The 27,968-nt window shown below is 56.8% G+C and overlaps 1 protein-coding gene across 1 annotated transcript; it reads left to right on the top strand.

The window, feature by feature from the left end:
• Positions 1-399: 399 nt before the first annotated feature.
• Positions 400-27,968, top strand: CYTH4 (cytohesin 4). Its single transcript, XM_034987573.1, has 13 exons — positions 400-553; positions 6,175-6,257; positions 8,280-8,344; positions 9,844-9,910; positions 11,649-11,767; positions 12,953-13,033; positions 14,557-14,669; positions 16,452-16,600; positions 22,137-22,248; positions 23,639-23,715; positions 24,058-24,129; positions 24,595-24,749; positions 25,935-27,968. Exons 1-13 carry the CDS (start codon positions 535-537, stop codon positions 26,005-26,007), a joined length of 1,185 nt encoding a protein of 394 aa, XP_034843464.1. The 5' UTR covers positions 400-534; the 3' UTR covers positions 26,008-27,968.

Genomic DNA, 27,968 nt, shown 5'->3' with positions numbered 1-27,968 from the left:
CCTTTCCTAGCACTGAATCCCTTTTCATTTTCCCAAGGGAGAGTAGACAAAAGAGAGCTTGTAGTGTAGAATCTTTGGGGCCCAGCTGTCCAAAGGTGGGCTTATATCTGGGGAGGTCGCTAAGTAAATGGCCCACTGTCCCCTGGAGAAGACTGTGGCCCCGGGCAGCCATCATTCACTGCGTGCGCGCGCGTGCGTGTGTGTGTGTGTCTGTCTGTCTGTCTGTCTCACTTTCTCTTTTTATCCCCCAACCCCTCCCTTTGCCTCTGTTGTCTCTAAATCTCCCTTGCCCGCACCCAAAAATGCAAAGAGTCCCTGAGACACGAAACTGCTGGTTTTAGGAAGTGCCACTGTGTCAGGAGCCTGCACACCAGATCCCAGCAGACAGACTGACTTCCTCCCCCACGGGGCTGGGCGGGGCCGCCCGGAAGCGGCCTGCTGTAGCCGAGGTGACACATCTCTGCCCCGCCAGCTCCAGCAGCAGCTGGGTCAGCAGGAACGGCAGTACAGGCCACCCTTCCCCAGGGCCTCAGAATGGACCTCTGCCATCCAGGTAAGCACCTGGGGCCAAACTCTCTGAGCCTCAGTTTCCTCTTCTGTAAGATGGGGACAATAGTGCCTGCTTTTGCAGGATCCTGGAAGGAATCAATTGATAAGTAGATGTAAGACAGGTGGGAAACGCAGAAGGAAGCAACAAATGTTTATGAGCTCAGGCTGGGTGCCAAGCTGTGCTCCAGGAGCTGGGAGTCCAGTGAACAAAGCAGGCCCTGTCCCTGCCCTCCTGAGCTCACGCTCCAGACGGGGAGACAGACAGTAAAGGTATTAATGTAATATGTCAGGAGGTGACAAGCAGGTGGAAGAACAGCCAAGTAGGTAAGGATGATGGGAGAAGGTGGTCGAGAAGGGCTCAGGAGGAGACACCATTTGGGCAGAGGCCTGGAGGAGGGAGGGAGTGATCCATATGGGTTTCTGGGGAAGGAATATTCCCGGGGGAAGGAACCGTCAGTGCAAGAAAGGTTGCTCGAGGTGAAGATGATGATGTTGGTGACAATGGCTGTCTGGGCAGCACAAGGGCCCTGAAGCTCCGTTTGGCCTTTGGGGATGGGGGGGTGAGGGCTGCCTTTAGGGAGGCTGAGGCCACCGCCTAGAGCGCCAGTGGAGGAGGGCCAGGGAGGAGCAGCAGAGAACCAGGGCTGAGACCCTCCCCAATGAGCAGGACCGTGTGTCCGGGGAGAAAGAGGAGAGGCACAGTCTGCACAGCTGGGAGGGGAGAGAACAGGATGGTGCTGCGTTTTCTGCAAGGCACGGAGAAGAAGTGGGACAAAGCCTCTGTGCCCCATGTTCAGAATATCCCAGCATTGCCTGGAAGTCCAGAAGCCGAGCATGGCCAGGAGCTGTCCAGGTCCCCAGGTTCAGATGACATCCACCCTGTGAGCAACAGAGCCCTTTCTTCAAACAAAACCTAACACGGAGCGGTCTGACCCCGCCCCCCAGGCCTCCCGGGCCCTGCGGGCTCTGGGGAACCCAGTCAGAGAACCACCCATCCCTTTCATCTGCCTTTCGGCTTTTGGTGGCAGGTGGCTCACAGACTGGGCGGGCTCCAGGAGCATGTCTTAGGTGGTGCCTAGAAGACAAGAGGGGACCCAGCGAGGAACAGCGCCGGGCTCAAGGTCACTCAGCAGATACGAAGCGACAGGAGCGAGGGAGGTCATGTCCGCCCACACTGCCTGGCTTCCCACCCTTCTTACCTTGTTCTTTTGGGGCTTCACAGACTGAGTCCTTCAGAACAGGGATGGTTGTCTCCACAATGAGGAAATGGAGGCTCCCAGAGGTGAACTAGAGGAGAAGGCTGACTTGCTTGACGTCAGAGGGCCAGAGCAGGGACAAGAGCCTGCAAGGAGAGCCGCGGGTTAGCCTGGGCTGTGGGAGACAGGAGGCCAGAAGCTGGGGTGCTGCTCTGCTTTAGGCTGGCCCTGGGGAAAAGTGGACTGAGTAAAGTCAATGCAGGTGGTGTGTTGGGAGGTCTGAGATCTCCGTGGATTGGTCCATCCATTCATTCATTCATTCATGCTATCAACAGTCCTCCAGTGTGCAGATCCTGTGCTGGGCAGTGTTGGGGACAGCAGTGACCCCGCTGTAGGCCCAGCCGTGGGGGAGCTGCTGGTCCAGAATGTGGGGGAAGGGAAGACAGATCCTGCAGCACAATGACCCAGGGCCCATGAGGAAGCGACTCCTTCCACCTGGGAGGGGGAGAGCCAGGAAAACTTCCTGGAGGAGTCAGAGGGAGGGAAGGAAGGTCATCCTCCATTACCCAGAGTGGGTCTTAATCAAAGCTCCTCCACAGCCAGGTGATTTCCCCTCTCTGAGCTCAGATTCATCATCTGTCAGTGGGCACCATCCTCCCGGTCCAAGCTGGGAGAGTAAGTAGGGACTGGGAGTCAGCCCCACCTGGCTCAGGTCCCAGCTCGGCACCAACCCACCCTTGGCCGTGATGGGCCTTTTCCTTCCTTTTTTTTTTTTTTTAAAGATTTTATTTATTGAGCGAGATAGTGATAGAGAGAGAGCATGAGAGGGGGAGAGTCAGAGGGAGAAGCAGACTCCCCGCTGAGCAGGGAGCCCGATGCGGGACTTGATCCCGGGACTCCAGGATCATGACCTGAGCCGAAGGCAGTCGCTTAAACAACTGAGCCACCCAGGCGCCCCAGGCCTTTTCCTTCTGTGGGCTCCGGCTCCCCATCTGTACTGTAGACAGGATGGTGAGCAAGGTCCCCCAGGACAGCCTCCCCTCCTGCCGTGTGTTCTGCCCAGAAGCAGATCAGGCCCCTCCCCCAGGGCCTGCCGGGAAGGCTAGAGGTCCAGGCAGCAAAGCCCCTACGTGACCAAAGATAGCACCTTTGGGCTGGTGCAGGGAGGCTGGGCGTAGTCAAAAATAGACACAGCTTGGCTCTGGGGGCGGGGAGGAAGCCACACGACACCCACAGAGCCTCGGGGGCTGGGCCGGGAGCAGCTCCGCCAGACACCCCCTCCTGCCCCCGTGCCCCTCATGCTGAGACTCTGAGGCACCTCTGCCCTCGGGGCCCCAGGATCGCACCCTCCTCCTGCCCTGGAAAGGGGAAGCAAGGCCAGCTGTTCTGGAAGCGGGGCTGCAAGCAGAACAATTTCTAAAAATACGATGGAAAAGAGGAAGGACAAAGGGGAAGTTGGGAGGAGCTGGGGAACGGGTCGGGGTGGGCACCAGGGCGCCCCCAGCTGGCCTGGGCAGCCCCAGCCTGCAGCGTGGGTGGGGTCCGTCGTCCACGGGCAGCCCTTGTGAGGTGGGAAGCTCAGAGCCAAGGGAGGAGTCAACAGAGTTCATGGTGGTGGCTTTGGTCCTTCTCCTTTTATTATTTGTTTGTAGTTTTAGGTCTATTGTTATCAAAATGCGCCCCCCATGAGCTGCTCCGGTGTTTGAAACTCCAGCATCACCAGGCTCTCACTCTGTGTCCTTGTCACCCTCCCCGAAACATCTGTGCCCTCAGCTCTGAAATGGGGAGAAGTCCCCGCTTTGAAACACGGAGGTGAAGGGTTGGAAGGTGGGGTGCTTCCTGTGATTGTCGGGACAGCACAGGGGTCAGAATCCTGCCAGAAGGGGACAGGGGACAGGGAGGATCCATGAGCATGTCTGTCAAACCCCAAAAGAAGTTCTGTGAAGAAAGAAGGCAAAACAGCCCCCTGTTTTGCAAGAGAGCACTGCGTGTCACGTGTCTGCTGGGGTCCTGGCCACTTCCAGGAGCTGTAAGGATTAAAAGGCACAATTTATACAGAGCTACTGGGCATAAAGTAGGGGTTTTTGAGCTGAAGGTTAATGGGCCTCTTGCTTTGTCCCCTGGTATAAGGGCCACCTCCCCCCTCCTCTCTGGAAGCCAGGCTCTCTAGGCCTGCCGAGCTCAGAGTTGCAGGGACAGAAAGGAAAATTCCCAAATGGGGGTCACCAGGAGGCGGGTACACGGGGTCACTCCTCCTTGTGCCTGGATCTGTGTCGGTGACCTGTTGGGGACAGAGCACCACTAAGGGTCGTTGGCTTAGGGTGTGTACTGCATCCGGGTGGACGGTGCCTGGTCCAAGCAGGATGTTGGCTCCAGCTGGTATGTCTGCTGTACCTTCAAGAAGCTGTGCCTTCGCTCCATCGGGCTGGCAGCCTCTGGGGGCGAAGCGCCTGAGAGGACCAGCAGGGCCAGGGCCGTATGCTCCTCCCACACCGGCTTCTCTGTAAATAGAGTCCCTTGAGGGCCGCCTGGGTGGCTCAGTCGTTAAGCGCCTGCCTTCGGCTCAGGTCATGATCCCAGGGTCCTGGGATCGAGCCCCACATCGGGCTCCCTGTTTCTCCCTCTCCCACTCCCCCTGCTTGTGTTCCCTCTCTCGCTGTGTCTCTCTCTCTGTCAAATAAATAAATAAAATCTTTTTTAAAAAAGTTCTCTCTGTTTGCCAAACTATGGAAAGAGCCCAGATGTCCATCGGCAGATGAATAGATAAAGAAGATGTGGTATATATAGGTACAATGGAATATTACTCAGCCATCAAAAAAATGAAATCTTGCCATTTGCAATGATGTGGATGGAACTAGAAGGTATTATGCTAAGTGAAATAACTCAATCAGAGAAAGACAATTATATGATTTCACTCATATGTGGAATTTGAGAAACAAAACAGAGGAACATAGAGGAAGGGAGGGAAAAATAAAACAAGACGAAATCAGAGAGGGAGACAAACCATGAGAGACTCTTAACCATAGGAAACAAACTGAGGACTGCTGAAGGGGAGGGGGTTAGGAGTTGGGGTAACTGGGTGATGGGCATTAAGGAGGGCATGTGATGTAATGAGCACTGGGTGCTATGTACAACTGATGAATCAGTTAACTCTACCTCTGAAACTAATAATACATGGTACATTAACTAAATGAATTTAAATAAAACTTAAAAAATATTCTCTCTGCTTTCATTTGAGAGAGATAATGTCTGTCCTTAGAAAACCTTAAAGAAATGTGAGCAGGTATTCCATAAAGCTAGGACTTAAAGGGTCGGGGAGGATATGGACAGGCAGACAGGCATGCCAGGGTGGAGGATCTGCATGAGCAAACGTGGGGAAGTAAGACAGAGACAGTTTGGGGACAGTGAGGAGCTGGTAAGGGGACTGTCAGGCTCTTAATGAGAATAGTGGGGAATAAGGCTGGCTGGGAAGGCCAGGATCAGGATGAGAACTTTTCTCTCTAAGTAGTAGGGAGTCCGTGGGGATTTTGACCAGGTGAGTGTTGTGGATGGAACAGGATGCATGATGGGTTAGAGGTGGGTCGCTGACCCCAGTGTGGCACCTCGCACAGAATACCAGCACACACATGTCTCCCTTCATTCATTTCCAGGTGATGAGGAAAGAACCCAGGCTTTGTAGCCAGCCCAATCCAAGTCCCACTCTGGCTCAGCGGCTTGTCCCTGTGCAACCCTGAGCAGGTCACCTCATCTCTCTGAGCCTCAGTGTCTAGAGCAGGGACTGTGAATTGTCCCCCAAAACCCAATCTCCCCATCTTACATAATAAGGTATCAGGACCACCATACTGAAGGCTCATTTCCCAGCTTCCCTTGCAGCCAGGTGTGGTCATGTGACTACTTCTGGCCAATGCCATGTGAGACAAAATGAGACACCACCTCCTGGTTGTGCAAATAAGTAAGTGGATAAATGATAAACACGGGATCCAGGGAAAGAGTAAATGAAAGTTCCAAGGAAGGACGAATGCCTCCAGCAAGTATTCTGAGTACCTGCTATGCGTCGGGTTCTTTCTAGGGGCTGAGCAGTGAGCAGAATTGTTGATGTGTCTGCTCTCATGGTGCTGGGAGTATAATGAGTAGAACAGAAAAGATGCAAATAAACAAAATGGTTTCAAGGAGTCTGTACCGGAAGGGTACAAAGCTGGGTAGGAAGGGAAGGTAGAGGAAGGGCCTGCTTTAGAGAAGGTAGTCAGGGAAGGCCTCCTGGAGGAGGTGACGTCTGGACCAAAGCCTGAGTGATGAGGGCAAGCAAGCCATGGGTTTCTGGAAGGAAGAGGGCTCTGGCGGAAGCAAGAGCTAGCCTGTGTGGCTGGAGGGGAGTGATGGAGGGGAGGGTGGTGAACGGGCCAGTGACCACTGGTTCTTCTCTCTCCAGACCCAGCAGAGCTGAGCAGCGGGGAGACAGAGGAGCTGCAGCGGATCAAGTGGCACCGGAAGCAGCTTCTGGAAGACATCCAGGTGTGTGCACACTCACGCACTCACACTCACAAGCGTGCGTGCGCATGTCTACACACACATTCACGCTGACACACCTTCCAAGCACACCCACCCAGAAGCAAACACTCCTACACGCTCACACACCTCCCCACTCCTGACCGAGGCTGGTCGGACAGCAGGGCCAGGCTCCAGCCCACACGTGGCCTCGGCCCCGGCCCCCAGGAGTGGGGAGACCAGAATCCCAGGGGGACTCCCCACTGCTGGGCCCAGCTGCCAGGACCCAGAGAGAGCCAGGAGCGTGGGGGAGCGAAGGGGGCAATTGGCTAAGCACCTACTGTGTATAGAGCCCCGCTCAGTGCTCTCTACACTTCACAGCACGGCAGGCTCTACTCCCATCCGTGTGGCCCCTATCAGGCCTCACCTCCACGCTGGGCCTCAGTTTCAGACCCTCTAAAACTTAAACCATTTTGTCAAGATAACACCGGTATGTGCCTGGCACTCGCCAATGCACCAGTTGCTCAAACGTTCACCCATGTGATTTTTAGCCCCCTGTGAGGCAGGCCTTGGTTCTGTTCCTGGAATGTGCCAGGCTCCGTCCTGCCCCTGGGCCTTTGCACTCACAGTTCCCATAGCCTGGGACTCTCCCAAGCTCTCCTCGTGGCACCTCATTCTCATGACTTCACTGTCAGCTTGAATGCTGCCTCCTAGAGACTGCCTTGACCCTGACCGCCCGGCTGGGGTTGCGGGGACCCCACCCCCACCCCACACACATCTACCCTAAGAAAGTTGAAGATACAGAATCATTCACTCAGCAGGTATGTTCTCGAGACCTACCATGTGCCATGCTCCTTCTGTACCATGACTCCGATCATTTTCCTTTTTTTTTTTATTTGAGTAGCATTGACATGCACTGTTCCATTAGTTTCGGGTGTATGACATGGCGATTGGACGAGCCTATCCCTTACACCATGCTCACCACAGTGTAGCTACTCAGATCATTTTCTGCACAGTCATTTCATTTGCCCATGGCCCCATGATCCCAACCCCACCCAACTGGGAGCTCCACAAAAGCTTAGGTTTCTCTTGCCCACCATCATACCCCAACTCAATAGTCAAAGCATAGTAAGTGCTCAATTAATAATTGCAAGTGAATCACGGGGAAGTCGCTCAGTGACTTGGCCAAGATCATCACATGGGCAGACGCTGACTGGGCTCAGGTCTAGTCTCCAGGCCCCCATGCTGCCCCTGGGTTCCCGGACAAGCCTGGGGAACCACGCTCATGCCACAGATTGCAGGGAAAGGTGAGGAGGGGCTGGGCTGGGTTCTAGGGGCTCTTGCCAGGGACTCATCTTGCTGCTCCGCAAGGGGTTGCTGGACAAGCCGCCACTCTGCTATCTGCCCAGGGGTTGTGGTTGGCATAATTAGGGGGTCCTCTTCCCCTGGGTACCTCCTGCAGGGTCAAGATGAAAAAGGCTGGAGGGGAGTGGGGAAAGCACAGACTTGGAATCAGACCTTGGACATGTCACGTCACCTCTCTGCACCTCAGCGTCCTGTTCTGTAAATTCCACTGGGATTACAAGGTCCCTGAGAAGAGGGCCTGCACTCTCTGGTACCCTGGTGTACCCATAACTCCTGGCCCATAGTGGGCACGGAGTCAAGGGCGAATGGCAGAGTCATTGGATGTGGGATGGAAGCCAGAGAGGAGTGTCTAAAAGGCAGGAGACACCACAGCTACAGAGGGGAGAAGGAAGGCTGGAAATAGAATGGGGGGAAGGGTGGGGACTTGGGGACTACCTCCCCCAAGACAGGAGCCTTTGGGGAATTGGGTATCAACAGGCAATAGGTTGGCTTGGGATTGTGAGGATAAGAAATACCTGGGAAAGTGGTCTGTCAGGGGTAGGGGCACTCAGTGGCAGCTCCGTGGAGTGGGGGGTCACGCCCAGGGGTGCAAGTGGGTGTGGGGGAGGGTGTTCGGGAATCTCTTTCCGTCCCACCCTCCATCCCTGACTTTCCCGCCCTGTCGTGCCCCCTGCCACCCCACAGAAGCTGAAAGACGAGATCGCAGATGTGTTTGCCCAGATTGACTGCTTCGAGACCGCGGAGGAGAGGTGAGGGGCCGGGCCAGGGGACACTGAGAAGCTGCCACGGTGGCTTCCCAAAGATGTCACACCCCAGGAATGAGCATGAGGGAGCAAGGGGCCATGCGTGGGGCTAGGGCCCTGGTGAAACCAGGGGTCGGCCTGGAGGAGGCGGCAGTGGAGGTTAGATATGAACAGGGAGGACCCTAGACTCCATCGCGTGGTCTGGTCTGGTCCTTACTTCCAACGGCCCCCTCTTTTGAGAGACACCCCACCCTCAACCCCTCCACCCAAAGTCTCTCCCAACCCACCCTGACCCAGCCCCTGATCAGTCGCTGGCCGCGAGCATCATGGGATGGGCCGGGAGAAGGGGAGTTCAGCCCCAAGGAGGAGGACCAGGAGCCAAGGGCCTCACAGGGACCAGAACCTGGCCGTGGCAAGGCCAAGGCTGGCCCACCTCACTCCACCCATAGGGTGTCATCCACACGCCCCTCCTGTGGGAAGACTCCCACTGGCTCTGTGACCTGGGGCTGGTCCCCTTCCCTCCCTGGGCCTCAGTTTCCCCACTTGTGGAGAATAAGAATCTTGGTTCAGGAGCGCCTGGGTGGCTCAGTCAGTTAAGCGTCTGCCTTCAGTTCAGGTCATGATCCCAAGGTCCAGGAATCGAGCCCCAGTTTGGGGTCCCGGCTCAGTGGGGAGTCTCCTTCTCCCTCTGCCTCTGCCCGCGCCCCCACCCCCGCGACTGCTCATGCTTTCTCTTGTTCTCTCTCTCTCTCAAAAAAAAAAAAAGAGAAAGAGAGAGAGAATGTTGGTCCCTACATAATCCCCTAAGGCCTCAGACACTGACTGCTACAACTTTGTCTCAGGAAATCAGCCCTGCCCCTGCGACCCCTTGGTCTCCGATCACCTTTCTAGCCCCACACACCAATCACACTGGCAAGCATGGACACACACGTGGCTGCCCTGGGTCTGCAGAGGCCTTGCTCCAGCTCCAACAATAACACACATTTACAGAGCACCTACCACCGAGCTATTCTGAACGCTTTCACCTCTCCACAATGCTGGGAGGCAGGTGATGGTGTCATCCCCATTTGACAGAGGAGAAAACTGAGTCCCAGAGAGATAAAGTGATTCACCTTATGTGGCTCAGCCAACAAAGTAGTGGAGTGGGATTTGCACCAGGAGTCCAGCTCCAGAGCCCGTGCCCTCACCCCCAGCCTCCCTGTTATCCTGCACAAGCCCCTCTGAATGCTCTCCCTGGAGCAACTCTGGGCTCCCAAGGCCATGGCTCCAGAGCTGGTTAAAATGCTGGCACTGGGCCCATCGGAAGAGTCTGATTTAGTAGCTCTGGGAGGGGCCCAGATCCTGCATTTCTCGTGCTCTCCCAGGTGATTCCGATGCAGGGTGTGAGGACCCCACTTGGAGGCTCTTGGGGAATATTGGTTCTAGCTGAGCAAAGCATCCTTGCGGCTTGGAGGGGGTGCCCTGGGGTCCTGGGGCAGTCCAGCCTGACATCTTTGTGTCTACAGCCGGTTGGTGCAGAAGGAGAAGGAGCTATGCATCGGGCGTAAGAAGTTCAATATGGACCCCATGAAGGTAGGCAGTTGTGGGGGGCTCAGGTGGTCCTGGGGCCGGGGGAGCTACAGGCTGGACACCTTCACAATGGCCTCTTGCTCCCCTCAACTGACAATAACCCACCTTATAAATGAGGAAATTGAGGCCCAGCAGAGCTCAGTACCTGTCCAGTGTCCCACAGTCCATCAGGGCTGAAGGGCTCTGTCACCCCATAGCATAGTATGAGGTGGGAGCCAGGAGGATGTGGGGACATTGCATGAAGCCCACAGACTTGGAGTCCGCTGGCTGAGCCTCCGCTTCCTCCTTTGTGAGTAGGTCTTTGGACAGTGGGGCCCTTAGATCCTGGGGCTCAGTCTCCAGAAGTGTCTTCCAGCCTCTCTGACAGGGGGAGCCAGTCTGGGGCCCCTGGCACGGAGCACCCAGGGCTTGCCCCTCCCCCACACCCCCCACACCCCCCACCTCTCCCCCTGCCTCCGAGCAACCCCAGCCCCACCTCTCAGCCAGCTAGGTGGCAGCCGGTTCCCTTCCTGCTCGAACAAAGACAGGAGGAAGCCACAAGCTGACACACGGAGGTGCGGTCAGGGCAGCCAAGGGGTCCCTGGAAATTTACTGCCCTGGCTGAGAAGGCTGCCTCTTCCCCATCACAGTGTCACACATCCGTTCGCCTCCCTCGGACCCCGGCCCCATCCACATGGAACACACACACACACACACACACACACACACCCCACAACGCATGCACACACACATGCACACTAACTCCTACTCCCACCAGAGCACCGGAGAGGGGCCCCTGAGGGGTCCCAGGACCTTCTGTCTGTCACCGAGAGCCTCCCCCCCACCTGCCCCCCATCTTCCAGTAACCTCTTCCCCAAGACAGACAGGGACACGAAGGAGCCCTCACAGAAAACCAGAGACCAACTCCTCAAACTCCCAAAATTGGACAGATTCTGAGTGCCAGGGCTGGTGGGGGGCAAGAGGTGCGTATGATATCATCAGATCAGAAAAGCAGTTTCATGCAGAAAGGGAAGGAAAGGCGCCACATTGGACATTGTCTCCCTCTGAGTGGTGGGATTCAGCCATTTCCTCTCCTTTGGAATTAGTTGGGTTTTTTCTGATTTTTATACAATGGATATAGATTATTTGTGAGAAAAAAAAATAAAACAGGGGCGCCTGGGTGGCTCAGTCGTTAAGCGTCTGCCTTCGGCTCAGGTCATGGTCCCAGGGTCCTGGGATCGAGCCCCCGCATCGGGCTCCCTGCTCGGCGGGAAGCCTGCTTCTCCCTCTCCCACTCCCCCCTGCTTGTGTTCCCTCTCTCACTGCGTCTCTCTCTGTCAAATAAATAAAATCTTTAAAAAAAAGGAAAAAAAAAAAAACCACTATTTTTCAATATGAGTTTTAAGGGGACAAAAGAAATGTCTGAATCATTGAATCTTAAAGTTATAAATTCATAGAATCATTGAAGCATATAATCCTAGAGTTCAGACTGAAGGGGACCTGGGGAGACCATGGCGTGAACCTGGTTTGCAGAAATGCTATCTCTCTTTGCATGCCTCCAGTGATGGGGGACTCACCACCTTACAAAGTCAGCTTCTAAGGAGGACAGAACTTCCCAAAACAGTCTGTGCCTATGTCAGAATGCCAGGCCCCAGTGCCCCACCACCTGTCCCGCACTCTGGCCACGGAGGCCCCCTCCCTTCCTCCTCTCAGGCCAGCAGCTGTGTGGGGGCTGATCGTGGGCTCTGTGTACCCCCTCCAGGGCATCCAGTATCTCACTGAGCACAAATTGCTGACCCCCAACGTCCAGGACATCGCCCAGTTCCTGTACAAGGGCGAGGGCCTCAACAAGACGGCCATTGGCACCTACCTGGGGGAGAGGTAAGGTGGGGTGTGGCCTTAGGGAGATGGGGAATGAGGGTGTGCAGGTGTGCACAGGTGTGTGTGTGTATGTGTGCAGGTAAATGAGGGAATGAATTATGTTAGGGAAATCATAACTCTTGGGCTTGAGAGGAATAATTGATCACTCTCCTCCACCTTCTGAACCAAAGCCTGGCTTCCTTCCTTCCTTCATTCACTCATTTGTTTAACAAATAGATATTTTTTAGTATCTACCATGTGCCAGGCAGTATCTAATCCTTGAATTTATCCTAGTGAACAAGACAAACAAAACTCCTGCCCTCAGGGAGATAACATTAAAAGACAGATCCCAACATATGTAAAATATGTTAGAAAATTGCAAGTTCTTTGGAATGCAAATAAAGTAGGGAAGGGAGATGAGAACCACTAGGAACAAGGTCAAGGGTTGTGACTTTAACTATTATAGATAGGAAGGGTCTCGTGGAGGAAGGGTCACGTGGAGAAAGTGATGCTTGACACTTAAAGGGGGTAAGCAGTGAAGACATCTGGGGGAAGAACATTCCAAACAAAGGGAACAGCACATGCAAAGTCCTGGGGCAGAAGCATGCTGGTGAGATTAGAAGAGACCAAGGGAGGGAAGAAGTAGTAGGTGACAAGGTGGGGCTCCATGGGAGGGTTCTGGGCAGAGGAGTGGTGAGAAAGGACCCCTCTGGCTGTTGGGGGTGCCAGGTGGGCTGTAAGTGACAAGAGGGGAGCTAGACCACCGACTCTCCTCCTAGGCTCCCCGGTGAACACATTCCTCCTAAGAGAGCAGAGGATGCAGGTGGCAGAAAAGGGCAGAGCTTCCAGATTTGAGCTGGGAAGTGGGAAGAAATAGGAGTAGGCGTGGTTCTCTCCATTTTACGGATGAGGACACGGGGGCTTGGGGAGGTCCAGTGGCTTGAGTAGGGTCATCCAGGCAGGAAGTGACAGAGGAAGGACTTGACGCAGGGCAGGCTGCTCCGAAGCCAGGGCTCTCCTCCCGGGTGAACACACCATGGGGGGGTGTGGGGGATGATGTGAGCTCAGACAGAGGTGAGCAGACCAGAAGGTGGCTGGGTCCAGAAGGAGGACGTGGCTCCCGTCCCCCCTCCCCCCTAGCCCCCTCCAGGAGGTGGGTGCCAGCAAGTTCCCAAGTGCATGTGCCCTCCTTCCTGCCCTCTCCAGGGATCCCTTCAACCTGCAGGTCCTCCACGCCTTCGTGGACTGCCACGAATTTGCCAACCTCAACCTCGTGCAGGCCCTCAGGTGAGTGGTCCGGAGAGCAGGGCCCGGCCCCCGGGGGTGGCCCAGCCTGGGGCGGGGCAGGGGGATCAGGAGCCACACTCATGGCACAAAACAGCATCACTCCTTGGTCTCTGATGCCTCTGATCACCTTCCTGCGGCCACTGCTCCTCATGGTCTTACATTATTACAGCCGTATTTGATTATCGTGACGACTGTTACTACTACTTCTGCTATTCCCACTACTTTTGAGATTAGTGTTACAGCGCAGTAGGTATTGCCTTTATTATTACATATTAAACTCTGGAGCCAGACTGCCCGGTTCATATCCCAGCTCTGCGACTCATCCCTGGGGCAAGTCTCTGTGCCTCGGTTTCTTCATCTGCAAAATGGGAATAATAATAGGACCAATTAGGGGCTCCTGGGCGGTGCAGTTATTTGAGCATCCAACTCTTGGTGTTGGCTCAGGGCATGATCTCAGGGTCCTGGGATGGAGCCCCACGTCGGGTTTGCGCTTTGCAGGGAGTCTGCTCAAGGTTCTTTCCCTCCCTCTCTGCCCCACCCACCCCGTTCCCTCTGTCAAATAAATAAATAAACCTTTAAAAAATAATAATAATAGGGGCTCCTGGGTGGCTCAGTTGGTTAAGGGTCTGCCTTAGGCTCAGGTCATGATCCCAGGGTCCTGGAGTCGGAACCCGTGTCTGGCGCCCTGCTCAGCGGGGAGTCTGCTTCTCCCCCTGCCTCTGCCCCTCCTCTTGCTCATGCTCTCTCTCACTTGCTCTCTCTCAAATAAATAAAATAAGTAATTAAATATTTAAAAATAAAGAAATAAAAATAATAATAATAACAGTACCAAATTCATAGGGCTGTACCAACTAAACAGAAAGTACTTAGAATTGGCTTAGTAAGTCTTGCTGCTATGAGTAATGCCTGGAAAATCAGCTCCCGAATGGGGGCATTTGATCTGGGCTTTGAAGGGTGATTAGGAGTTTGCAAGGCAGAGAAGGAAGAAGCCACTAGAACCCAAGCCATGTGGCCTACCCTCCAATTCCCACGCTCTTTAAGGGAGAGGGGTAAGTGCTCAGGAGTCTCCAATATTCAATCCTTCCTTCTTTTGCTCGTTACTGAGCAGTCCCTGGGCGCCCAGGCCGGGGTGAGGCCAGCGGGAGGTGTGAGAGGATCAGTACAGACAGCCCTTGCCCTTGGGGAGCTAAGTTCGAAGCTCTGGAAGGGCTTAAGTTCACAGAACAGGAAGCCCAGCCAGCAGAAGGCACCTGCCCAGGGGTCCCCAGTCAGATCCCAGGGCAGACAGAGGCCCCCTCTGGGCTGAGGTGGAGGGGGCCACAAAAGGTTCTGGGCCCAGATGGGGAGGGGGGCACCATTCCACTTTGAAAGAAAAGGCACCTCCCCGAGCGCCTAGAGGACAGGGGCAGACTCTCCCATGTACAGAATAAAGACTAAGGCTAAGAGAGGCATAGCAGCTTATCCAGGGTCCCCCCACCCCGTGCCACCGGGATCCCCACCCTCCGCCCCATTCCTCCCCCCAGACAGTTCCTGTGGAGCTTCCGGCTGCCAGGCGAGGCCCAGAAGATCGACCGGATGATGGAGACGTTTGCCACCCGATACTGCCTCTGCAACCCAGGCGTCTTCCAGTGCACAGGTGCCTGTGTGGGAGGGGACGTGGGGCTGCGGGACCCCTCTGGAACTGCGGGCACATGCCCGCCCCACCCTCTCAGGTCCCCCCCGAGCACCCAGACCCTGGGAGCCCAGACTTCTTCTCTGAGTGCCAACGCTGGGCCAGTCCCTCTGCTGGACGCTTGTCAGGCAGGGCTGCCTCAGGGCCCGGTCCTTGGGAGAGGAGGCAGGAAATGATGCACAGTCCCCCTGGCTGAGGGCAGCGATGGCAGAGTCAGCCTATCCAGGACGGCTTCCCAGAGGCAGTGGGGTCTGAACGGGGCTTTAAAGGATGAATAGGAGTTCTCCAGCGGGTCAAGGTGGAGAAAGGACCTTTCGGGCAGGAGTTTTCATCAGGGCAAAGGCCAGAAGAAGGAAACACGCTGGGCAGGAGGTCGGGGGCACAGGGGTATAGAAAGATACCAGCAAAGATCAGTACTGCACCCACCGCCCCGCCCCCAGCAGGGTGGACAAGAAGTCTTCGCGGCAGGCTTGTCCTGGCTTCTTCTCTGTACCTGAAGTTACCGCAGCAACGATAACGAATCCCATTTCTTGAGCTCTGCCTGTGTAAAGTCAGGTAATCCTTGCCTCCACTCTGAGGTCAGCAGTGTTCTCCTCTCCGCGTCTAACACAGACTCCGAGAAGCGCCGTGGCTTGTCCATGGCTGTGTGACCATAGTCAGGTCCCATGGAGCATCTGCCCTCTCTTGTAGTTGCCTATAAATTGGGGGTGTGTTTCTTTATCATCTGTCACCTCCACCAGTCTAAATACCCCACAGGGGTAGGGACCATATCAAATTTATTCACCAATGAATCCCCAGTCCACAGCATTTCATGGGTGCACAATAAATACTTATAGAAAGGACGGAATTTTAAAGCACCAGATTTAAATCACAGTCTAACTGCATCATTTTGTGGCCTTGGGCATGTAACTGAAGCTCCTTGTGCCTCAGTGCCCTGCTCTGTACGATGGGGTTAGTAAGGACACTTGCCTCACAGGGTTGTGGTGGGAATGGACAGCTATTAGGTGGTTCTGTTGGGTGCCACTGTTTTCAGGGGTAGAATCGTTGATGTCCTAGAGCATGACGATACCTCAGGTTAAACCTCCTGATGTCACAGATGGAGAAGCCGAGGAGGTCAGGTACATTCCCAAGGTCCACCAGGGAGTTGGGGACACAGCTGGACTTCTCTGGCTCTGGACCCAGAGCCTAAAAATGCCCCAGAGGAGCAATCACCTCCCTCCCAAATGCTCAGCCCGGCCTCGCCCCCAAGCCCATGAAAGTCTGAGGAATGGAACAGGAGCTTGGGCCCCAGGAGCCCCGCAACGCCGGCAAGATTGCCAAGCAGCACGTGACTAAGCCTTGAACAGTAGAGCCAACAATAAGCGTTCTCCGAGTTCTGAGGAGGCAGAGAACAGAGTGGGCAGGGAGGCTGGAAGAGCTCGGGGAGAGGCTTGAGCTCAAGCTGAAAGGGGAGGGTTGAGATGGGTAGCAAAGGGAAAGGGAGGGCATGCCTGGCAGGGGGCCCAGCAGGAGTCAAAGTGCAGGGGTGGGAAGGCATGGGAGGGGCTCAGGAGCGCGGCAGCTGAAGTTTCTTTGGAGCAGGGAGGCCTGTAAGAGCGGGGAGGAGGCCAGGCCTCGAATGCCAAGCTAGGACAGCATGGACCTTTGGGGTGTTGAGACAGCTGATGCTTGGCCCCTCAAAGCGGTCAGGGCAGAGGAGGCGAGAGTGACCAGGGCCAGGACTGTGACTGCTGTCCCATCTCGCAGACACCTGCTACGTCCTGTCCTTCTCCATCATCATGCTCAACACCAGCCTCCACAACCCCAATGTCCGGGACAGGCCGCCCTTCGAGCGCTTCGTGTCCATGAACCGAGGCATCAATGGTGGCAGTGACCTGCCTGAGGAGCAGCTGCGGGTAAGAGGAGCGCGGCCTGACACTCCTGGTCCCCAGGCATCCGGGAAGGGCCTGTCTTTAGGTGGACAGTCCAAGAGGGGCTCCTCTGAGATAGACCACTCCAAGAGGGGGCTCTGAGATGGACCACCCAGGTTGGTGACTGTCTTGAATTGGGCCACCACCAAACGCGTCGGTCCTGACATGGGCATTCCCAAGTGGCCCCCATCTTAAGGGGGATGTCTGCTGTAGACCACCCAGGAGACCCTCCCAGACTTCATCCTTTGGGGAACTCTGGGCACCTATCAGTCGCACTTTCCAGAAAGGGCACCTCACACAACTCGGGTGTGTTGCTTGAAATCCCAGATTCTTAGAGTCTCTGCATGTCAGGGCTGAAAATCCTCAGACTCTGCTAAAAGCCTTCCCTCCTCCAGAGAGGGGGAAACTGAGGTCTTCCACAAGGCAGCTTGCGAGCCAAGCAGAACGCGGGCCTCCCCGTCTCTTCCTCAAACAGCCCCCACACTGCACCAGGCCCTGTGCCCGGCACGGGGCACCTGGGGATGAATCAACCACCCAGGCCAAGTTCAGGGTCTGGTGGGAAGATGATGCCTATGTGAATTATAGCCCCATGTGATCCATGCTGTACTAACTACGGGGACATAGCTGCAGAGACACAGAGGACATTACTGTCGCTCTCCTGGGGGCAGAGAAAGGAGGCCATCCTGGAAGACTTCACAGAGGAGAAGACTTTTGAACTGGGCCTTGAAGACTGAATGGGAGTTTTCACAGAGGGAAACAGGGAAAGGACAGTCCAGAAAAGGGAAACTGCCAGAACCCAGGCCTCGCCTGGCTGGGAAAGGGAGAAGGGTCCGCAGTGGCTGGCTGGGGGTGTGGGTATGTATGGATAGGGACAGGTGGCAAGGTGGGGAAGGAGGCTTCGAATGAGCCTCAGGGGGTTGCCTGGTAACTATGGGCAACACGGAACTGGAACTGTTTTGTAAACACAGGAGTGAGCTGTAGAACCTGGTGCAGCAAAAATGAATTGACAGTTCATTTCCAGGACTAAAGATGCCCCAGAACTCAATAAAGCTCCCGTTGCCTCCTGGTGACAGCCTGGCAGGAGGGGAGGAGAAGGTGAGAACCCCACCCTCCCAGCTTAGCACCCCGCCAGGTCTGGGGGGAAGCCTGGGTCTGGAAGGACTTGGGTGCCCCTCCCTGTTCGAGAACTGCCACGCCCTTAGCCCACCACCCTCCTCGGTCCCCAGAGGAGAAAGTTTATCATGGGGGTGGGGGTGGGGGGACCACAGCACAGAATGAGGCCTTGAGAGCTGGTTAGAGCTCGAGTCAAATCCCCGTCTGCCCCGTTTGTCTGTCGGTGACCTTGGGGAATGACTCACCCGCCTCTCCAAGCCACCATTCTCTCAACCAGGATAATGACGCCTGCGTCACCGAGCTGCTGGGAGTAGCAATCTGTAAAAATGTAAAGGGCACAGCCCCTGCCAGGTACAGAGCACAGGGTCTAAATGGTGGCTTAGGTCACTATGAAGAATAACTAATAATAATTTTAAAACCCCAGCACTTAGCAAGATGCCCGAAATCTAAAATGCATTTGGGACTCAGTAAGTCCTCTCGTTGTGGTGCTAGTGACAGGAGGCTGGGCACACCTGGTCTGGCAGATAATGAGTTAATGGCACACCAGCATTATTGCCTCAGCCCCCCAACCTCCCCCAGGAGCCTTCTTGAACACCTCCCTCCTTGGGCATGTTTCCTAGTTCAAGCCTTTTGTTAATACCAATGCTCTACATTTGTGTAGAGCTTGTAACTTTCTCCTCCTGGGGCTTTAGGGTCTAGTATCTCAATTTAAGGTCACACTCTGCCTGGGAGGTCTGGGAAGGGTTTATTAGCCCCTTCCCAAGGTGCAAAGAGAACCACACAAGCCTGGTCCTTGCTGTTCGGGGCTTTTACTGCAGAAGTCTGGGGGGAAGCCTGGGTGCTGTGTGGTTGGGGGAGCATCTGCCTGCCTTCTCTCTGGGCCTCCTCTTCCCTATACGTAAAGGAAGACCTCACCTTTAAGCACCTTCAGATATTCAAAGTTTGTCACTTTGTGGAAAGATTCCCCATCGTGGTACTGGAGCTTGGGCCCTGCTGAGGACACATAATGCTTTTAAGCTGGGCAAGGCTTCAGAGAGGTGCACTATGGGAGGCAGGGGACAGGCGGGTTGAGCCCGTCTTGCCCTGGCTATCCTGATAGGGATGAGGCAGAATGCCTAAGAGACTCAGGGCAAAGGTACAGGGTGTGGACTCAGAGGATAGGAGATCAAATCCTAGCTCTGCCCTTTATGGTTATGTGACCTTGAGTGTGAGCCTCAGTTTCTTCACCCGCAAAGTGGGCAGATGATGGTGCCCTCGGGTGGTTCTCCTGAGAAGCCGAGTTAACGCACTTCAAGCTCCTGGCACTTGACAGGCACCCAAGAAATGCCAAGAAGGGGGCCACTCACCTTGAAAGAGCTGCCCAGAGAGGGAGCTCAGGTGGAAGAGCGGAAAAAGGGAAGAGGCCAAGAAGGAGGGCTCTCCAGCCTCTGGTGTTATAGGTGGAGAAACTGAGGCTCAGGCAGGGGAACAATCTCCCAGTGCAGGGTATCTTCTGCTGTGGGCAGCCCTGGACCTCCTGGGTTTTTGTCCAAACATCTTCATCAGAACTGACCACATACCGGGCCCAGTTCTGGGCACTCTATGTTCTCATTAACTCCTCCTGACACCCTTAGGCAGTGGGCACCCTTCCCAGTTCGCAGCAAAGGAAACCGACCTCCTAGAGTGGGAGCTGGCCAGGGGTCTCATAGTTTGTGAGGACATCAGATTCGAACCCATGCCTCTCTGACTCCAGGGCCCTTCCTTCAGCAGAGAGCAGAAGGCAGGATTTGGGGATGGAGGACTTGGCTGTGTTTCCCAGTTACTGGTTGCTTCCTGGCTAAAGGAATCTCAACTTGTATAATGGAAAAGATCAGGGATCGATTTGGCTTCAGATCCTCCGGCTTCAGGCTCAGCTAGATCCAGGTGCTCAGTGAGGTCAGGACTCGATCTGGTCTCTCCATCTCTCGGCAACCTTTTCCTCCACGTTGGCTTCCCTCCTAAACAGGCTCTCTTCAAGCTGCAGCAGAGACTGCCCAGGCAGCTTCAGGGTTCATTCTCACTTAGTGGCTAAAACTAAAGTCCCAGAACTCAGGCTTATTGGCTGGCTTGGGTCACACGTCCTCCCTGAACCAGGCACCATGGCCAGCAGGAGGAAATGTTCTGATTGGCCAGATGGGAGTCATTCGCTCCTTCCTGGAGCCTGGGGCAGGGGGGCAGTGGGTGTGAACCCCCCTCAGCAACCTGGACAGAGAGTGTCTGGCGGGGAGCCCCCAGAGGAAAACCGGGGGCGGAGAGAGACAGAGACAAGACCAGCAGAACCGCTGGAAGGTGGCATCTACCCAGCCAGGTTTGGTGGCCACCAGCCCCCCACCCCGCCCCCGCTCAGGGGTGTTTACTTACAGGGAGGGCTGGGGTTTACAAGGTGCAGGAACGGTAGATGAACCGAGCTGTTTCCTTTGTGGGGGGCAGAACGTGCAAGCTGATAGGCCACCCGCAGAAGCTGCCAGGGGGCCTCTTGTGGGTACCGCGGAGGATGAGACCCCCCTGTCTGGCCCCCCGCTTGCGTCCTGGGCCTCCCAAACGTTTGTCTGTGTTGACAGCTCTGCTGACAAGGCCTTTCTGCCGCTCCCTTTGTTCGATCAGCCAGCACCACCTGGGAATTCTCAGGGCTGGGCCTGGGCAGGAGGGGCAACAGGGCTTCCCAGCTGCACTAGGGGTGCGGGGGTTCCAAAAAAGGGCCTGTGGTCCCTGCTTCTCCCTACGCCCACCCCAGCACAGCCAGGCTGAGCCGGGGATTCTGGAGTCCATCCGAAGCCACCTCCATCAAGCCCAGGAAAAGCTGCTTCTGGTGGGATTGTAACCACCCCCACCCCCACCCCACCCCGGAGCTATCAGGTCAGCAAAGACCTTTTAAAAACCAGCAAACACCATTTCTAAAACCTTAGGGGGAATCCAACAGTACTTGTGAAATTTTTCATTTCAAATCTCAAGGAAACCATCGGAACAGCAGTATACACAAAGGCAACAGAAGGGAGCTAATGATCTTCGAGATGGAGATCCAGCATTGGGTCTGGTTTTAATAAGCTGAAACAGTTGAGAATGTTTTTCCAAACACTTGGAAACATGGGCAGGTTGATCACAGAACACAGGGTCCTGTGGCAGGGGGTTCAAAACACACCGGGATGACACTGCAGACAGGTCTCCGCCCTGGCTTGCATTCCTCCAGTGACGGGGATCTCATTACCATACCAGGTTGCTCCATCCATATGCTAGCAGCTCTAACTGCTAGAAGGTCCTGCATGGAGAACTGAAATTTGCTTTCTGGGAACTCCCACCCCTGCGACCACAGCCCACCTGGAACAGGTCCCTGCCCTTGAGAGCCAAGTTCGGCATCCCATGTTGAGTCTGTCCTTGGGCTGGGCTTCTTGACACAGGCAGTCAATCCCCATCTCCCTGGTCGCTCCTCCATGTCCCCCTACCCAGGGTATACCTGGAAGTCTCTGCTACTGCAGCTAAGCAAAAGGGGGGCCCCCCTCCCTTCATGGATGTTACCTAAGGAGGCCCTGACTCTGGCTGCTCTGCCCCAGTGTGTGTGTGAGTGTGTCTGAGCGTCTGTGTTTGCACACACAGGCAAACAGGTGTGGTGGTATACAGGTCCCAGCCGAGTGTCCTTGTCGGCAACACTCTCAAACACTGGGGTGATGGTCTCTGACTCCCTCATCTGACCTGTAAGAGGGGTGCTGGGTGGCTGGGTGAAGGCCGAAGCTGTACTCCTCCCTCCCTCCTCTTCACCTTCCCCTAGACTTAGGGCAGGGAGGGGCTCTGACCCCTGTATAGTCCATTTACCCCCCCACCCACCCCCAGAACTCTGAGGGGTCAGCATCTTTCTCTCTATTTCTGCTGATGAGGACCAGCAGCTCAGATAGGTTGAGGAACATGCCCATGGTCACACAGCCAGCGAGTGACTAAGCTGAGACTTTAACCCAGATAGCCTGACGGCCAAAGCCAGTGCTCTTCTGGAATTCTAGCAACGGGGGCCGGGGGGGGGGGAGGAAACGGGGGGACCATCAACCGACTGGTCGGTAAAGAGTTGCCAACCTGTTTGAGGCCAGGCCCTGGGGGAGTCCTGGGGGTTGTGACACCCAGGCCTGCCCTGGGGGAGCGCCCCACCCAGTGGGGGAGACCCAGCCCAGCAAGCAGACAGGCATGGGCGAGGCAGCTGGGCACAGTCTCTCTGAGGGGAGCGGCCTCCGCGTGCGTGCACTACTCTGGCCACAGAGCGGGGGGACCTGGCATGCAGTGGGGTTGGGGGCCCCAGCAGCCTGGGGGAAGCAGGGAGCGTTTCCAGGCCACATGGACCCAGCAGGGTCCAGGCTCCAGACTGGGGTGGACATCACAGCCCGGTCTTCCCCCCCTTCTCTGGGGACAGAACCTCTTTGACAGCATTAAGAGCGAACCCTTCTCCATCCCGGAAGACGACGGCAATGACCTCACGCACACCTTCTTCAACCCCGACCGCGAGGGCTGGCTGCTCAAACTGGGTGAGGCGCACACTCGGGCACACTTGGGCACGTGGCACGTGCGCTCAGACACATGCAAGCACACACCACACACGCACACATTGACATGCAGCCTCAGGGGTGGAGTCAGGCAACACCCCCGCCCCCCAGCCGTCCGCCTGCCCCATCCCTCCATCTGTCTGTCCTGGGCAGGAAGGGAACAGTGGGGGAGGGGAGGACAAGCAGGAAGAGGAGATGAGAGGCCCATAGACCCTTCAACTACAGGCCTCTCTCTCTTCCTGGAGGGCTTCTAAGGAAGCCCGGCCCAGAGAGGTTAGGGTACCTGTCTGAGGCCACACAGCCAACAAGTGGGTGGGCAGAAGGTTGGGTGTCCCTGAAGATGGGGGAGGAAATGGGACAGGATGTGGCTCAGGGGAGCTTCCCTTCAGCATGACAAGGGGGCTGGGAGGACCTCCAGCCTGCAGAGAGGAGCCACGGGTTGGGGCTCGGGTGACGGCTCTCACAGCAGGGACAGACTGCCAAATCTGGCAGGGGAACTGCAGGGCCCAGCGCTCCTGGATGCCTCCCCAGCGGAGGTAGCCCAGCCAGGGATGGTGGCGTTTGGAGACAGGTAAGGACAGACACCTCGTGTTGCAACAGAGACCTGGGCTGGGGATGCCCGCCCAAGCCCTCCACGGCCCCATGCCCAGATGCCAGCTGTTCTGCAGACCATGGTGACTCCTTCCTTGCCCGACAGACAGTTCCCAGCCCCAGGGAGACTCTAAGTCACAGATCCCAGCTCCTCCCTGCACGTGCCAGTGGTCAGGTTCCTCGGCCTTGGTTTCCACGGCTGTGAAATGGTCATCACGAGCACTGGGAGAGTTCAATGTGTGGCAAAATGGCCAAGCACTTGGGCTCTGGAGCTAGGACACCAGGCTCGAATCTGAGCTCTGCTGCAGGACTTTGAGCAGATGACTGCGCCTCCCTGTGCCTTGGTCTCTTCATCTGTAAAATGGGGTTAATAACAGTCCCCTCCTCATAGGCGGTTCTAGGGATTAATAAGCAAATGTTTTCTAAAAACATCTAGAACATTGTCTGGCAAGCAAAAGACGAAATACTTAGCACGGTGCCAGGCAGGGAGCCGGCCAAGGGATGAAATGAGGGGGAAGGGCGGCCACTGGTCCTGGGGCCTGATCTTGGAGGAGCCTCGAATGCCAGCTCAAGCGGGACAGGGGTAGCCTGGGGTGATGGGCGCCGCTAGGGTGTTTGAGGGACAAAGTGATGGGTCTGGGGGAAAGTGTGGTGGGCTGGGGGTTAGGAGGCTTGAGAGGAAGGGGCAGAGGAAAGCTCTCCAGGCCCCGCTCTCACGGAAGGAAGTGTCAGTGGCCCAGGGAGAGGAAGTCTGGCTGACTGCACCATTGGCCTCTCGCAGGGGGCCGCGTGAAGACGTGGAAACGCCGCTGGTTCATCCTGACTGACAACTGTCTCTACTACTTCGAATTCACCACTGTAAGCAGGATGCTTCTGAGCCCGCCCCTGCCCCTCTCCCCACTCCCAGACTAGTGCTAATCAGTCCACTCACAGAGCTTGGGGCCCCTTTGAGACCATTCAGCCCCCCTCCACACCCATTTCACAGGTGGGGAGACTGAGCGGCAAGGAGGAGGAGGGGCAGCCTCCTAACTCCCTGCCTGGGCTCTCCGTGCACTGCTCCCCTCCCCCTCCAAGGCTGGACAGAGTCTGGGGAGATGAGTGCACTCCTCTATGAGTTGGGGGAGCCCCACAAGTTCACTCCCTGCCCTGGGTGTCAAGGCTGCATTTGCTGATCCTGGCCTTCCCCGGCCCCTCCTGCAGGACAAGGAGCCACGGGGAATCATACCGCTGGAGAACCTCTCTGTGCAGAAGGTGGACGACCCCAAGAAGCCAGTAGGTGGCACAGTGGGGTCCTGAGAGCCCCAGCTGCTGGGGGAATTTCTGAAATGGGGAGGGAGGCCAGGGGGCGGCTGGCCTGGACCCTCCAGAACCTGGGGGCAGGTCAATGGCATCAAAAGGGCATGGTCTCATTGTCTCTCAGAGCCTGCCTCTGACACTGGCCGATGACCTTGAGTAAGTCTCTGCTCCTTTCTGAGCCTCAGTTTCCCCAGCAGTCAGCTGGGGGTTTTAGGGGAAACAGTGGATTTAGGTCGTGCCTGGCACATAGTAGGTTCTCAACGTGAGGAGGAGCAGCTCCTGCCCCTTGGCCCTGCATGGGAAGCCGGCCTGGGGTGGGGTGTGTCTTGCTGTCGGTCCGAGCCCCATGTGGCTAGTCCTCGCTGAACACCCGGGAAAGCCCGGCCCGGCCGCCCTCTCCTCCCACCCCTACCCAGCCCTCACCCAGCCACCTCCCCGCAGTTCTGCCTGGAGCTCTACAACCCCAGCTGCCGGGGCCAGAAGATCAAGGCGTGTAAGACGGACGGCGAGGGCAAGGTGGTGGAGGGCAAGCACGAGTCTTATCGCATCTCTGCGTCCAGCGCCGACGAGCGCGACCAATGGATCGAGGCCATCCGGTAAGGGCCAGCTGGGCCTCCTGTCCCTCCCGGAGGCCCCTGCTTCTCTCTGGGCCTTGTCTCTTTGTCCGCAAAAGGGGTTAAATCCAGAATCTCCCTCCTGTCTCTGGCATGCAAATCCCTGCCACCCAGATTCTGTAGCCAGGCCCCAGGACACAGGGGAGCAAGGCCCCAACTTCATGGGCTGGCGGAACGATCCCATGAGATGTTGCATGTAAAGCTCTCTGCCCAGTGCCTGACCAGTGGTCAGTGCTCTTGAATGACGCTCTCATTGGCACCAGGATCCAAAGGGGCCCTGGAAAGACCTGGTGGAGAGGGAGGGAAGGGCTCTCTAAGGGGAAGGACTAGTACCGGCAAAGACGAGAGGGCAGGTCAGTGCAGGGCCTCCCTGGATAGCAGCCTGGTGTCCTGGGGGGCCTGGTGCCGGGCAGTGCAGGGGGCCTGGCTCTGCAGGGACCGGGCAGTGGGAGACCAAGTCCTTAGTCGCCATGGCAACTAGTGCGGGTTTCTCCTGGGGGCACTGGGGAGACTGGTAAACAGAGAAGGGGTGTGGCCAGGTGAGGAAGGCCATGGTGTAGGGGCTGATTTTGAGGTGCCGGGATGGGCAGTGGAGGGAGCCAGGTGAGGGGCAAGAGCCAATGGGGAGACGTGGGTGATGGTGGGTCCTGTCAGCCAGAGGATGACACCGAGGAGTTGCCGGGCCAGGGGCTGTGTCCCAGGGACTTGCGGGGTCTTTCCCCTCAAGCCGTGCAGCAGTCCTGTGAAGTGGCCAGGCCAAACCCACTCTGACCTCCATTTTACAGATGAGGCCCCGAGCCCCCCCCAGGGGAGGGACCTGCCTCCGCACATAGCCAGTGGGGGGCAAGCAGGCCTGCTGGCTCCATCTGGGCTCCTTCCGCCTCCTTCTGGGAGTCTGAAGAGGGGTCCGGAGAACTGGGGGAGGGGGGGCAGAATTCCCAAAGCTGTCCGCTCTCAGCCTCACCCTCTCCTGCCCGGCCTGTGGGACTCCGGGCAAGGCTGACTCACCGTAACCTGGTCCTTGGTGGGGCCATCTGGCCTTTCTCCTGCAGCCCGGCAGGCCATCCCCTCCCTGGGAGACCCACTCCCCTGCTACAAACCCTGGGAGCTGGGAGCCCCTTGGCAGCCAGCCCAGCCCTGCGATCTTTTCACCTGCTCTCATTTCAGAGCCAGCATCACCCGTGTCCCCTTCTACGACCTGGTCTCTGCTCGGAAGAAGAAGATTGCCAACAAGCACTGAGCTTCCTGAGAGGTGGTGCCGGGGGGTCCAGGGGTCACGGGAACCCCATGACCTGTGGTACCTGGAGACTTATATCCCACCCCAGGACACCCTTTTCTGGCGCATAGACATTGTCCCCGCCCCCATGACTTTGAGCTACCAGGAGTGGGGGGTAGAGGGGGCAGGGCTCAGGAGGGTGGGTGGGAAGCCTCACAGGCTCAGAGGTGACACTTAGGTCCCCCAGCTCTCGGCACCCAGGCACTGCCAGGAAAGGCCCCTGCCCCCTGCCCACGTCACTGCAGCAAGGAGCGAGGAAAGCAGCCCCAGAACCCTGCACCCTGTCCTCCCTTTGGGCCTCAGTCTCCTCTTCTGTGAAACATCTCCTGGACTCTGAAACGCTGTCGGCCCTCGAGGGAGGAGGAGCCGTGGGGATCCTGAGTGCTTACCGCCCTTGGCCATGGTAATGCCTCCTCCTTCTGCTCAGGGGGTTCTCAGCCAGCCCCTCCCCTGTCTTTGGCTGGGGCTTGGCCGTCCCTGCCTGAGGGACCCACACACACAGCTCAGACCCACAGACAGGACCACCGGGAGACACCAGGAGCACTGGACTAGGAGCCCAGCACCTGCAGACTCCATCCCAGCTCCGTCTCCAAACTGCTGTGTGTCCTCTGCCAAGTCACACTCCTCTGGTTCTTGGAAAACTGCGGGGTTTGGATAGAAACGTCTTGGTGCCTTCTGTGTCTGTGTCCTTCACCCCCAGCAACAGTAACAGCCCCAGTGCAGATCCCAGCGGTGCCCCACCTGCCACCTCCCTCCTCACGGACCACTTCCTTTCAGTAGAAGGACAAGATTGTACTGGGTCCACCTAAGGAGCTTCTGGCTGGAGATGTCTCTGCACTTGATGCCTGAGCTGGTGGGGCTCCGACCGAAGGCTGCAGGGAAGCCAAGAGCAGAGTGGGCTCAATCGCAAGGATGTCCATTTTGGAGGAGGGGCAAGTGGGAATCCTCAAGAAAACGGCAGAGAGCATCCCTGACAGATGTATGCAAGCAGGGCTGGTGGTACAGCCACGAAGCCAAGAAGAGAGAGCTTTGTGAGCCGTGGTGACCAGGAGGGCGGCCTGGAGGCAGCGCCCATGCCACTGAATGACATAGAAGCTTGTGGCAGAGCCTCAGCCCCAGCCTCTCTGCTGACCTGTGGGGTCCTGTGGTGGTGAGGGGCTGCCCCAGCGGGTCCTGGCACCCTGAGACCCGCGGTAGCGCATCAAGGCTTGAGCTGACTTCCCAGCACGCACGCAAGCAACTCTGCCTTCAGGGAGGCCCCAGCCTGGAGGAGGAGTCCTTGAACAGGCTCTTTCTCAGAAACCCTTCTCACGCCCTCACACAGGCTCTGGGGGAGACCCTGGAGGGCAGTTCCCTGGCAGGAAAGCAGGAGATGCGGTTGCGTCTGCCCCACCACCAGCCTGAGTGGGCGAGCCAGAGCGAGGTGGGCTCCCCAGGGGAGCGGAGGCAGTCTCTCGTCCCCTCCACCCCCACTAACACACGCACACCTTTCGTGGGGTCAGGGAGAGAGTAGCTGCCTTGTGAGGGGTGAGATTCTCGTCTCTGGAGGTATGCGAGTGTCTGGTAATGACACGGTACTGAAGAGGGTCTGGGATGGGCATCTGCAGGGGGCCTTGGCGGACATCTGAGGACTTCCACAGACCCCACGTCAGCCTGGGAACTGGATGGCACCGTTGCCGCCTCCTTAGGCCCCTGAAGGGACAGCCGGGGGTCATGGAAGGAGCACTGGGCTGAGGGTCATGGGCTCCGAGGTCCTCTCCCACCACTGGCACACGCTGGCTGTGTGGCCTTCACCCCCCGCCCCCCTTTCCCTCTTTGGTCCTCAGCTTCCTCCCCCATCGTTGAGAGGGTGGAAGCAGTGTTTTGCAGGCATGAGTGGCTGTCCTGGAAATCACTCAGAAGACAGAATAAAGCTCATGATACAT

The sequence above is a fragment of the Mirounga leonina genome, unplaced genomic scaffold (assembly GCF_011800145.1).
Source record: "Mirounga leonina isolate KUSES-001 unplaced genomic scaffold, KU_Mleo_1.0 Mir_418, whole genome shotgun sequence".
In the NCBI taxonomy this organism is placed as follows: Eukaryota; Metazoa; Chordata; class Mammalia; order Carnivora; family Phocidae; genus Mirounga; species Mirounga leonina.
Note: the sequence above shows the minus strand (reverse complement) of the source record. Positions and strands in the feature narration are given on the sequence as shown.

What these genes read in the sequence shown, in the direction of transcription:
- CYTH4 (XM_034987573.1), top strand. An exon ending in GGGCTGGCTGCTCAAACTGG is followed by an intron (nt 22,249 to 23,638) that starts GTGAGGCGCACA and finishes GGCCTCTCGCAG; the next exon opens with GGGGCCGCGTGAAGACGTGG. An exon ending in CAATGGATCGAGGCCATCCG is followed by an intron (nt 24,750 to 25,934) that starts GTAAGGGCCAGC and finishes CTCTCATTTCAG; the next exon opens with AGCCAGCATCACCCGTGTCC.